This window comes from Nerophis lumbriciformis, linkage group LG18, assembly GCF_033978685.3.
Source record: "Nerophis lumbriciformis linkage group LG18, RoL_Nlum_v2.1, whole genome shotgun sequence".
NCBI classification, from domain to species: domain Eukaryota; kingdom Metazoa; phylum Chordata; class Actinopteri; order Syngnathiformes; family Syngnathidae; genus Nerophis; species Nerophis lumbriciformis.
In genome coordinates, this window is record NC_084565.2 from 32,014,967 (window position 1) to 32,029,125 (window position 14,159).

Genomic DNA, 14,159 nt, shown 5'->3' on the forward strand with positions numbered 1-14,159 from the left:
ATATATATATATATATACATATATATATATATATATATATATATATATATATATATATATATATATCCTGAAAATATGCAAACAAAACTGTTTAGATAATTGATACTTCAAACTTGCATAAATAAATATTAAGGAATATAACATAACTTGGCTTCTGAGAGCTTCAAAATGTAACGAATAAAATGCTAAAGTTGTTGATAAACAAGCAATTATTTTAATAATTAAATATGGTCATTTTAAATGAATTATTATGATAATTTAAAATTAATTATTTCAAATATGTTTATTTTAATGTATAATTCTATGGCTGGATGTAATAAGGAGTCAGGAAAAAATACAAATAAAAATATAATTAATTTTGATGTTTTTAGCAAAATATAGTAAAAATTTATTCAGTTTTTTTTTTTTTTTTAAATTAATAAATATATTTATTTTTAGGTAAGATAAACATAATAATACAATTTATCTCTAGTCTGGATGATTTAGTTCTTGTCACCCTGTTGTCCTCCCGTCGTGAAAAAAGGCTGTCCTCACTCAGGTCCGCATGGAGCTGGAGGGGGCGTGGCCTCCAGCTCCGGCTGAAAATCGGGAGACTTTCGGGAGAATATTTGTCCCGGGAGGTTTTCGGGTGAGGCGCTGAATTTCGGGAGTCTCCCGGAAAATTTGGGAGGGTTGGCAAGTATGGCATTGACCAATTGGCTTCAGAGTGCCGCTTTAAAACTGGGATTTGAACTCTGAACTTGGCAAGTGGGTATAAAGGAGTACCTGATGCCGCCGTCGTTGTAGGCGGGCGTGCCCTTGACGATGGAGCGTATAAAAAAGCACTGGTTGCAGTTGACCTCCTCCTGACCTCCCACGATGCTGAAGCCCAGGCTGCCCGACAAGCTCCGCCGCAGCACGATGTCCTTGCAGCTGTACAGGTGCCTGCGGGAACAGCGCCCATTTAGGACCCTTCCTCTACCGCGCCTCGCTAGTCGCCGCCGATCAGACCTGGGCAGCTGCAGCCACGACACCCACAGCGGGGAGTAGTCGTCGTTGGGCAGCAGGCTCTTGGTGCCGTCGCCGGGCGAGGGCGCCAGACACGGCGGCAGCTCGTCGTCCCCCGGGCCCTCCTCGGGGGGCCGCATCTCCAGGACCTTGAGCACCACGGGGGAGGAGGTGTTCTTCAGGTTGGCCACCGCCTCGCTGCGCGTCACGCCCGTCAGGTCCACGCCGTTGACGTCCAGCAAGATGTCGCCTGCGGGAAGCGATGGGGCGAGTTTAGTCGATTAAATATTCAACGAGGTCGGCGTGGAAAAACATGAAAGGCGAGCGCCATCTGCGCCTTCAAAAAGGCTGCATGATAAAAGAGGGGCAGAAGCAAAGAGGTTATGCTAATACTGATGAATATGTATGCTCAATCAGCAATGTAGGGATCGCACCATGTTGATCAATACTGTGCCAATGATACCACACCATTCATTTACATAGGCATTCAGCAACCTGTGGCTCTTCAGCACCGCCCTAGTGGCTCCCTGGAGCATTTTTTTAAAAGTGTTGAAAATGGAAAAAAATAAAGCGTTTTAGTTGCCGATAAATGCTTCAAAATGTAATATCAGAAATTATCCGTATCGGTTTCAAAAAGTAGAATGTATGACTTTTTATAACGCCGCTGTATGGAGTGGTACACGGACGTAAGGAGAAGTACAGAGCGCCAATAAACCTTAAAGGCACTGCCTTTGCGTGCCGGCCCAGTCACATAATATCTACGGCTTTTCACACACACGAGTGAATGCAATTCATACTTGGTCAACAGCCATACAGGTCACAGTGAGGGTGGCCGTACAAACAACTTGAACACTGTTACAAATATGCGCCACACTGTGAACCCACACCAAACAAGAATGACAAAACACATTTCGGGAGAATATTCGCGCCGTAACACAACATAAACACAACAGAACTAATACCCAGAACCCCTTGCAGCACTAACTCTTTCGGGACGCTATAATATACACCCCCCCCCCCCCCCCCCCTCAACCCCGCCCACCTCAACCTCTCATGCTCTCTCAGGGAGAGCATGTCCCAAATTTCGAGCTGCTGTTTTGAGGCATGTTAAAAAAAATAATGCACTTTGTGACTTCAATAATAAATATGGCAGTGCCATGTTGGCATTTTTTTCCATAACTTGAGTTGATTTATTTTGAAAAACCTTGTTGCATTGTTTAATGCATCCAGTGGGGCATCACAACAAAATTAGGCATAATTATGTGTTAATTCCACGACTGTATATATCGGTATCGGTTGATATCGGAATCGGTAATTAAGAGTTGGACAATATCGGAATATCGGATATCGGCAAAAAAGCCATTATCGGACATCCCTCGTTTTAGTATGTTTTTTGTTTGAGGACAAACATGACACAAACCTTCCCAATTGTTAGAAAGTCCACTGTTTAATATGTTTGTGTGTATGCTTCACTGATGAGAGTATTTGGTGAACATTGTTTTGTCCTACTAATATCGGCAGTTCTTGAACTCACCATAGTGTGGACTGTGGCGCAACAGTTTGTTTACATGTAAAATCTTCCACTCCTTCTTTGTCTCATTTTGTCCACCAAAGGTTTTATGCTGTGCGTGAAATAAAAATACAACATTTCCATCAACGAAGATTTGCGTCAGCCTTTGATAGTAGGCAACATCATGTGTTGCCTTCATTATAACACTTATATAAGACTTTTAAAGTCATTTTGATAGTAGTCTAATATAGCTAATATAGACACTTACATCATGTGTTGCCTTCATTATAACACTTACATAAGACTTTTAAAGTAATTTTGATAGTAGGCTATTATAGTTAATATAGACACTTACATCATGTGTTGCCTTCATTATAACACTTATATACGACTTTTAAAGTCATTTTGATAGTAGGCTATTATAGCTAATATAGACACTTATATCATGTGTTGCCTTCATTATAACACTTATATAAGACTTTTAAAGTCATTTTGATAGTAGGCTAATATAGCTAATATAGACACTTACATCATGTGTTGCCTTCATTATAACACTTACATAAGACTTTTAAAGTAATTTTGATAGTAGGCTATTATAGTTAATATAGACACTTACATCATGTGTTGCCTTCATTATAACACTTATATACGACTTTTAAAGTAATTTTGATAGTAGGCTATTATAGTTAATATAGACACTTACATCATGTGTTGCCTTCATTATAACACTTATATAAGACTTTTAAAGTCATTTTTATAGTAGGCTATTATAGCTAATATAGACACTTACATCATGTGTTGCGCTTCATTATAACACTTATATAAGACTTTTAATGTAATTTTGATAGTAGGCTAATATAGACACTTACATCATGTGTTGCCTTCATTATAACACTTATATAAGACTTTTAAAGTCATTTTGATAGTAGGTTAATATAGCTAATATAGACACTTACATCATGTGTTGCCTTCATTATAACACTTAAATAAGACTTTTTAAAGTCATTTTGATAGTAGGCTAATATAGCTAATATAGACACTTACATCATGTGTTGCCTTCATTATAACACTTATATAAGACTTTTAAAGTCATTTTGATAGTAGGTTAATATAGCTAATATAGACACATCATGTGTTGCCTTCATTATAACACTTATATAAGATTTTTAAAGTCATTTTGATAGTAGGCTAATATAGACACTTACATCATGTGTTGCCTTCATTATAACACTTATATAAGACGTTTCAAGTCATTTTGATAGTAGGCTAATATAGACACATCATGTGTTGCCTTCATTATAACATTTATATAAGACTTTTCAAGTAATTTTGATAGTAGGCTAATATAGCTAATGTAGACACTTATATCATGTGTTGCCTTCATTATAACACTTATATAAGGCTTGAATTTTTTTGCGGCTCTTTGGGTTGCCCACCCCTGGTCTTGACACATGGAAGTGTGGTGAATGTAGTTTTGTTAGAATAATGATGTATATATTATCACACAACTCTTATGCTTAAGGGCCGTTGCTATAGTTATTATCAATTGTGCTGAAATGGTATTTTTTCTTTGTCTGTGCAAAGCTGGCAATCCAAAAGATTGCAAGCCAGTCTCGTATCAGTGTTTGTTTCCAGAATCCGCCTGCTGACTGCCAAGGCCGAACATCGAGTACCGTGACGCAGACAGAGCGGAGACAAGGCGATATCACCAGTGTCAACACATTGGCATTTTTGTATAATCATATATTGTGTCTAACTGGAGCCGTCGAGATTACCCGTTTCCCTCAGCGACAGCTTCAGTGATGTAACCAGGGACCTCCCAAATAAATAGAGGAAGCACGTGGGCTGGACTTTTAGAACGTAGTTTGGATCTGTAACTAGAGTACAGCCCAAATAACCTGTCTCCTCGATTGAGGAGATTTAACTCTGTCTCTGCATGATTCCTTGCTTCTCGTCCGTTTAATAGATGTCATCAGTGTTTGAACCTGACAAATTTGGAATCTCAATACGACCCCTTTGAAGTGGTATCATTCAGCCTCACATGTTGCGACACAACAGCCTCTGATTACGATTCACCTGGGTCTGATAATGCGATACGGAATGCAAATCTCGACGGCGATGCATTTCAATATGATGGGACAATGTATTTCAGTGTTTCAATACGCTACGATTCCCTTTTGATACATAACGATTCAATCTGATACGGAGCAACACGGTAGGATTGGAATGTGATATCTTGGTGACAAATCTCCATCTCTGCAGCAATGTCAGCCAAGCACAGTGTGAGTCTCTATGCTGACATTTACCTTATCTGTGTCATGAAGAGAGGGTCATACATGGAGGGGTTAGGGTCAATGACAGGCTTAATGTGCTTTTGGCCTAAGATGCTGACGTTAGCAGATTCTCCCTCCGAGAGGTCACAGAGTGTCGCTATTACATAAAAGCCACTGCCTGCTTCTAATGTCCTTGGGATTGTTTGAGGAGTGCAGTGAGTGTTCCGTCTACAGTTGTACGGTATACTATATTGGTATAGTACCGCGATACTAATGCATCATATTCAGTAGGGATGTCCGATAAGGGCTTTTTGCCGATATCCTATATTCCGATATTGTCCAACTCTTAATTACCGATACCGATATCAACCGATACTGATATATACAGTCGTGGAATTAACACATTATTATGCCTAATTTGGACAACCAGGTATGGTGAAGATAAGGTCCTTTTAAAAAAAATTAATAAAATAAGATAAATAAATTAAAGACATTTTCTTGAATAAAAACAAAGTAAAACAATATAAAAACAGTTACATAGAAACTAGTAATGAATGAAAATGAGTAAAATTAACTGTTAAAGGTTAGTACTATTAGTGGACCAGCAGCACGCACAATCATGTGTGCTTACGGACTGTATCCCTTGCAGACTGTATTGATATATATTGATATATAATGTAGGAACCAGAATATTAATAACAGAAAGAAACAACCCTTTTGTGCGAATGAGTGTGAATGAGGGAGGGAGGTTTTTTGGGTTGGTGCACTAATTGTAAGTGCATCTTGTGTTTTTTATGTTGATTTAATGTGAATGGGGGAGGGAGGTTTTTTGGGTTGGTGTGTTGATTTAATAAAAAAAATAAATAAATACAAAAAAAAAACAAAAAAAAAAACGATACTGATAATTAAAAAAACGATACCGATAATTTCTGATATTACATTTTGCCGATATTATCGGACATCTCTAATATTCAGTACTATAACACCACTAAAAAGTACCGGTTCCCCACCCCCGTCACGTCGTGTTATTGTTGCTTTTACGAGCAGACAAGCATGTTTGGCAGCGCACAATCACAGAGTACTTACAAGCAGGTGTGTAGACAGAAAAGGGCTTAAAAACTAAAGATAACGGTGAAGCTATGACACTGAAGCGCCCTCAGGAATAGGTCCAGCTGCAGTCTGCAGTGTTTTAGCTACTTCTAAATCACTAATCCTGGTCTCCATGGCGACAAATAAAGTAAGTTTCTTACAAGTATCATCCCTGCAGAACGAGGGATAGATAAACATGCTTCACTACACACCGTAGCTCACCGGCATCAAGATGTAAACAAACGCCATTGGTGGATCTACATCTGACGTCCACTGTAATTATTTATCGGCCGATAAATGTATTAAAATGTCATATCGGAAATTATCGGTATCGGTTTTTTTATTATCGGTATCGTTTTATTTTTTTTAATTTTTTTATTAAATCAACATAAAAAACACAAGATACACTTGCAATTAGTGCAACCCAAAAAACCTCCCTCCCCCATTTACACTCATTCACACAAAAGGGTTGTTTCTTTCTGTTATTAATATTCTGGTTCCTACATTATATATCAATATATATCAATACAGTCTGTTACAGTTAATTTTACTAATTTTCATTCATTACTAGTTTCTATGTAACTGTTTTTATATTGTTTTACTTTCTTTTGTATTCAAAAAAATGTTTTTAATTTATTTATCTTATTTTATTAATTTAAAAAAAAAGTACCTTATCTTCACCATACCTGGTTGTCCAAATTAGGCATAATAATGTGTTAATTCCACGACTGCATATATCGGTTGATGTCGGTATCGGTTGATATCGGTATCGGTAATTAAAGAGTTGGACAATATCAGAATATCGGATATCGGCAAAAAGCCCTTATCGGACATCCCTAACTGTAATGATATCAAGTACAGGAGCGTATCGAGTCGATACTACTTGGCATACACAGCACTCGCAAGCAGAAACAGTGTGAAGACAGAAGAGGGAAAATGGATGTATTTTGGCTTTAAACCTAACGATAAAGATGGAGCTATAAACATTTTAAAGCGCTGACCTTCAAGTGGCGCTTTAAAACAGCGAATAGCTAGCTAGCGGCTAACGTCTCTCCGTAGTGTTTTAGCTACTTCTAAATCACTAATCTTCGCCACCATGGCGACAAATAAAGTAAGTTTCTTACAAGTATCATCCCTGCAGGACGAGGAATAGCTAAACATGCTTCACTACACACCGTAGCTCAGAGGAAAAATGTAAAGAAACGCCATTGGTGGATCTACACCTAACATCCACTGTAATGATACCAAGTACAGGAGCGTATCTAGTCGATACTACTGCATGCTTCACTACACACCGTAGGAGGATGCAATAGCTAACCGCTAACAGCAGGCTAGCGCTCCTAAATGTAAACAAAAGGGTGGGTCGACACAGATATCAATTGTAACAACATCCAGTACAAAAGTCGTATCTAGTCGATACTACTATGATTACATCAATATTTTTTAGCATCACAAAAATTTTTTCGTTTAAAAAAAAAATGTATATTATGTTTATAAAGTGAGGAAATATGTCCCTGGACACATGAGGACTTTGAATATGACCAATGTATGATCCTGTAACTACTTGGTATCGGATTGATACCCAAATTTGCGGTATCATCCAAAACTAATGTAAAGTATCAAACAACAGAATAATAAGTGATTATTACATTTTAACAAAAGTGTAGATAGAACATGTTAAAAGAGAAAGTAAGCAGATATTAACAGTAAATGAACAAGTAGATTCATAAATCATTTTCTACCACTTGTCCTTAATAATGTTGACAAAATAATAGAATGGAAAATGACACAATATGTTACTGCATATGTCAGCAGACTAAATTAGGAGCCTTTGTTTGTTTACTTACTACTAAAAGACAAGTTGTCTAGTATGTTCACTATTTTATTTAAGGACTTAACTGCAATAAGAAACATATGTTTAATGTACCCTAAGATTAAAAAAAAAAAAATAAAGCCAATAATGCAATTTTTTTGTGGTCCCCTATATTTAGAAAAGTACCGAAAAGTACCGAAATCATTTTAGTACCGGTATCAAAATATTGGTATCGTTACAACACTAGTCTACACATATATCAATTGTAACAACATCAAAGTACAAAAGCAGCATCTAGTTGATACAACAATGATTACATCGAAAACATTTTGCATCACAAAGTCTTTTTTTGTTTTTTTTTTAATGTATATTATGTTTATAAAGTCAGGAAATATATCCCTGGACACATGAGGACTTTGAATATGACCAATGTATGATCCTGTAACTACTTGGTATCGCATCGATACCAACTTTTTGTGGTATCATCCAAAACTAATGTAAAGTTAAAATAAGTAATTATTGCATTTTAACAGAAGTGTAGATAGAACGTGTTAAAAGAGAAAGTAAGCAAATATTAACAGTAAATGAACAAGTAGATTAATAATTCATTTTCTACCACTTGTCCTTAATAATGTTGACAAAATAATAGGTAGATAAATGACACAATATGTTACTGCATATGTCAGCAGACTAAATTAGTAGCCTTTGTTTGTTTACCTACTAATAAAAGACAAGTTGTCTAGTATGTTGACTATTTTATTTAAGGACTTAACTGCAATAAGAAACATATGTTTAATGTACCCTAAGATTTTTTGTTAAAACAAAGCCAATAATGCCATTTTTTTGTGGTCCCCTTTATTTAGAAAAGTATCGAAAAATACCGAAAAGTATCGAAATACATTTTGGTACCGCTAAAGGTACCAAAATATTGGTATTGGGACAACACTAGTTCTGTCGCCATGTGATTAACTTTACTAATTAAGATAATTTTAACATGAAGACCAAGTTGCATTCGCCAATAACCTACTCAGTGGCCTAGTGGTTAGCGTGTTCGCCCTGAGATGGGTAGGTTGTGAGTTCAAACCCCGGCCGAGTCATACCAAAGACTATAAAAATGGGACCCATTACCTCCCTGCTTGGCACTCAGCATCAAGGATTGGAATTGGGGGTTAAATCACCAAAAATGATTCCCGGGCGCGGCCACTGCTGCTGCTCACTGCTCCCCTCACCTCCCAGTGGGTGAACAAGGGGATGGGTCGAATGCAGAGGACAAATTTCAAACAATCATTGGTACTTTAACGTTAACTTAATAAGATCACCTTTGCGTATGGAGCCCTCCTGGCCCACTACCCCGTCGGGGTCCACGTTAGTGATATAGATGGGCAGGTCCCAGCCCCGACTGGACATGCCCCCCGCCACCGCCATGCCCAGCGAGTGGTACGGCTCCTTGCTCAGCGTGACCGTCTTCTCGTAGCAGGCGGGCTTCTGACAGGAATCCTTCACGGGCCACAGAAGACACGTAAAGACCACATGGACACGTTTTCTGGTGTGTGTTGAAGTGAGCCTACCAGCAGTGTTTGCTCTATATCTACGGGGGAGTATGGCGGAGGACCATCCATGGCCCACGGAGCTTCCTGGAGGATGTCGGGTGCAGGGAGGCAGATCTGACGAGACACCACAAAGTGGACGCCCTCCTCGCTTGCCTGAGAAAACGCAAAACGACACCATGTTTACACACTTTACGGCTTGTAAGGATGCAAACAAACCTATCCTGTCGATGCCATTGCCTACCTGGCTAAAGTTAACTGGGGAGCTGACGTTGGCCTGAGCAAATACTGTATTTCTTGCAGCATAAAAGGCATAATAATAACTTCAGAAGGTAGTTTTATGGTAGCTTTTAAAAAAAAAAAAAATAGCACATTCAAACAAGCCAGTACTGGTAGGTCCCATCCCCTTTTTGCCACTCTATACCTGGCTAACATCAGTAAGGCTCTTAGTGGCTTCCTGGAGCTTTTTTCAAAAATGTATGAAAATGGGGAAGAAAAATACTTTTTTTGTTTGTTTTAATATGGTTTCTGTACTGTCACAAACCTTCTTAATTGTTATAAATCCCACTGTTTATATTAAGCATGTTTCACTGATGAGAGTATTTGGTGAGCGCGGTTTTGCCCTACTAGTTTCGGCGGTCCTTGAAATCACCGTAGTTTGTTTACATGTACAACTTTCTTCGACGTCGCCACAGAAAGACGTGTTTTATGCCACTCTTTCTTTGTCTCATTTTGTCCACCAAACATTTTATGCTGTGCGTGTGTACACAAAGGTGAGGTTTGTTGATGTTATTGACTTGTGCGAAGTGCTAATCAGGCATATTTGGTCAGTGCATGACTGCAAGCTAATCGATGCTAACATGCTATTTAGGCTAGCTGTGTGTACATCTTGCATCATTATGCCTCGTTTGTAGGTATATTTGAGCTCTTTTAATTTCCTTTACTTATGTCCTTTGTGTATTTAATTTATATTGACACATTATCTGTATGTAACATTGGCTGCATTTCTCACAGTTGTGTGCCATGTTGTTCCAGACCACAGCAAACGTTACCCAGCTTGCAAAAATTTTAATGAATCCATTAGAAGAAGACAGCCTGCCGTTTCCTTCAACTTGGACACACACATCTATACCTTTGGCCATTGTGAGCCAGTCATTTCCAGGAGTTATCTCACTCTACGAGAAGCTTCTGTTTTAGTAATGTTTTCCAATGTTGTGAAAATGTGTAGAATAAATATTACATTTCAACATTTCTGTCAACAAAGATTTGCGTCAGCCTGCGACACAGTCATTTTGATAGTAGGCTAATATAGTTAATATAGACACTTACTAACACTTATATACGACTTTTAAAGTAATTTTGATAGTAGGCTAATATAGCTAATATAGACACTTACGTCATGTGTTGCCTTCATTATAACACTTACATAAGACTTTTATTGTAATTTTGATAGTAGGCTAATATAGCTAATATAGACACGTCATGTGTTGCCTTCATTATAACACTTACATAAGACTTTTAATGTAATTTTGATAGTAGGCTAATATAGCTAATATAGACACTTACGTCATGTGTTGCCTTCATTATAACACTTACATAAGACTTTTAATGTCATTTTGATAGTAGGCTATTATAGCTAATATAGACACTTACGTCATGTGTTGCCTTCATTATAACACTTATATAAGACTTTTAATGTCATTTTGATAGTAGGCTATTATAGCTACTTACGTCATGTATTGCCTTCATTATAACACTTATATAAGGCTTTTAATGTTTTGCGGCTCCAGACAGATTATTATTATTTTATGGCTCTTTCAACATTTTGGGTTGCCGACCCCTGCCATAAAAAGTTTTTTAATGTTATAGTGGCACAAAAAAAGTGTTTTCAGATGTTTTTAATAGGAACTTGAAAACAATGATAATTCTAACAAAATAAAACTAACTTTAAAGTTAAAGTACCACTGATAGTCACACACACACACACTAGGTGTGGTGAAATTACCCTCTGCAATTGACCCATCCCCTTGTTCCAACCCCTGGGAGGTGAGGGGAGCAGTGAGCAGCAGCGGTGGCGGCGCTCCGGAATCATTTTGGTGATTTACCCCCAATTCCAACCCTTGATGCTGAGTGTCAAGCAGGGAGGTAATGGGTCCCATTTTTATAGTCTTTGGTATGACTCGGCCGGGGTTTGAACTCGCAACCTGCCGATCTCACAAGGCCACTGAGCAGGCTGATGCAATGCTTTTGACAGCATTGCGCTCTGGGAGGTTGCTTTAAAACGCTTAAAGAAATATTTAATATATAATATAATATAATATATATATATATATATATACATATATATATATATATATATATATATATATATATAATATAATAATATATAATATATAATAATATATAATATATAATAATATATAATAATATATAATATAATATATAAATATATCATATTTTTTGCAATATGGTGGCAAATCGTCAAAAGTTTTTATGGTAATTCTAACAAAACTATTACATTTTTTTTTGAAAAAAACATTTATACAAACTAATCCAATCCTATCAGTCCCACTCTGCCTGAAAATAAACAAAAAAACATTATTTTACTATAGTGGAAGTAAACTTAGATTTCCATATATTTGCTTTATGTTAACTCTTAAAAACAAAAAATCAATAGTAGTGCATTGAAAATAAATTGCGAGTTTTCTGGATTTTGTGCCAATTTCAATGTTGCTATTATCTCATAACATGAATACAATTACCCACTTTTCATGAATCTTGTTCTAAAAGAGCCGCTGGCAATATCAGTGAGTCCCATCTCTTATTTAAGTCCCTCCCTAAGGACCGCCAGTGATTGGATATGTCATCTGACATTTCCTTGAGCCGTTGATTGGCTTGGATTTTCAGAATAAGAGACCTTTGCTTTATTATTCTTAATGACTAATTTGCATTCGCCCTTGTGACGACCCCATGCAGGCGTGGCATTTATTCACACATTTGCATGTCCTGACTACTGACTGACTGCTAGCGCCTGGTCCTGTGAGAGGCGCTGCTCTGGTCTCCGCAGCACACATCGCTCCAGTCCTAAATTAGCCGCTCTGGCCCATTATTGCCTTAATTGCTCTAATTTAATTTATTCCCTGCCAGTTGTTCATCTCTGTCAGAAAGTACTTCTACTCGGCAACCTTTGGGCCCAGAGACCCTGCACAACTCCATGGCAATTAACTGCCATTAGGCAGTGAATGCACCACCATTGAGTGGCAGCAGGGAATCAAATAGCATTAAGTGGCGTGGTGCAACACCATTATCCTCAATCATTGGAATTGCCAGGCAGAACCATAACAACACAGACTGTTATCTTTAGGGAATATCATTACAAGAAAAGACTTCCCGTTCCACCAACCTGGATAAGCATAGCAGCATGTTCCGGCGCTCCGTAGCGAAGATCGTGCCCGTTGATGGCGAGCACGCGGTCGCCGACGCACAGCTGCCCGTCGCGCGCCGCCATCCCGCCCTCCAGCAGGTCGAAGATGTGCAGGCCGGGGTCCTCGGGCCGCCTCACCAGCTTGATGCCCAGCTGCTCGTCTGGCGCACTCTTGCTCAGGACCACGTGGACGTTGTCGTCCCTGAAGGGGTGGTGGTGGGGGAGGCCGTGGGACGGGTGGGCCCCGGCGAGGCCGTGCGCCTGCGGGTGGCGGTAGCGGTGGTGCTGCTCTCGGAGGACGGTGAGGCGCAGAAGCTGGCAGGGCTGCTTGAGGGTGGCCACGGCGTAACAGTGAGACACGTTGCTGATGTCAATGCCGTTGACCTGAAGGCAAAAATTGGCCGTATACATGAATACATATATAGGCCTACACTGTACAGTATATGATTGTAAACATAACTCATTTATATGCATACATATACTGTATAGGCCTACACTATACAGTGTATGAGTGTAAACATAACTCAATTATATGCATACATGGCTAAATAGTATGTAGGCCTACACTATACAATATATGATTGTAAATAGGGATGTCCAATAATGACTTTTTTGCCGATATCCGATATTGTCCAACTCTTGATTACCGATACTGATATCAACCGATACAGATATATACAGTCGTGGAATCAACACATTATTATGCCTAATTTGGACAACCAGGTATGGTGAAGATTAGGTCCTTTTTAAAAAAAAAAAAAAAATAAGATAAATAAATTAAAAACATTTTCTTGAATAAAAAAGAAAGTAAAACAATATAAAAACAGTTACGTAGAAATTAGTAGTTGATGAAAATGAGTAAAATTAACTGTTAAAGGTTAGTACTATTAGTGGACAAGCAGCACGCACAATCATGTGTGCTTACGGACTGTATCCCTTGCAGACTGTATTGATATATAATGTAGGAACCAGAATATTAATAACAGAAAGAAACAACCCTTTTGTGTGAATGAGTGTGAATGAGTGTAAATGGGGCACTAATTGTAAGTGTATCTTGTGTTTTTTATGTTGATTTAATAAAATACAAATAAAAATAATAATTTTAAAAAAACGATACCGATAATAAAAAACCGATACAGATAATTTCCGATATTACATTTTTTAAAGCATTTTTCGGCCGATAATATAAAATAATCGGACATCTCTAATTGTAAACATAACTCAATTATATGCATACATGGCTAAATAGTATGTAAGCTTACAGTATACAGTATATGATTGTAAACATAAATAGCTTAATAGTATGTAGGCCTACAGTATACCGTATAGCAGGGGGTGCCCAAACTATGGCCCGCGGGCTGAATCCGGCCCGCCAGCATCCAAAATCCAGCTCGCAGGAAGTCCAAAGTTAAAACTTTTTTTTTTATTATTATTTTTAAAAATCTGTCCTTTCTAATCGATGTTCTACTGCTTGTTACTCTCGGTGTCTCCTTGCCACTCAGGCAAATCATATAGT

The 14,159-nt window shown here is 38.1% G+C and overlaps 1 protein-coding gene across 3 annotated transcripts in view; it reads right to left on the reverse strand.

The window, feature by feature from the left end:
- lnx1 (ligand of numb-protein X 1) overlaps positions 1-14,159 on the reverse strand; it is a 114,782-nt gene that overhangs the window by 2,544 nt on the left and 98,079 nt on the right. For all 3 annotated transcript variants that reach the window (XM_061978093.1, XM_061978094.1, XM_061978096.1), the window contains 5 exons: positions 12,623-13,027; positions 9,241-9,375; positions 8,992-9,169; positions 991-1,237; positions 766-924 (listed from right to left, as the gene is read on the reverse strand). In XM_061978093.1, the coding sequence (XP_061834077.1) occupies positions 766-924; positions 991-1,237; positions 8,992-9,169; positions 9,241-9,375; positions 12,623-13,027 (1,124 nt within the window). The remainder of the gene's footprint in view (positions 1-765; positions 925-990; positions 1,238-8,991; positions 9,170-9,240; positions 9,376-12,622; positions 13,028-14,159) is intronic.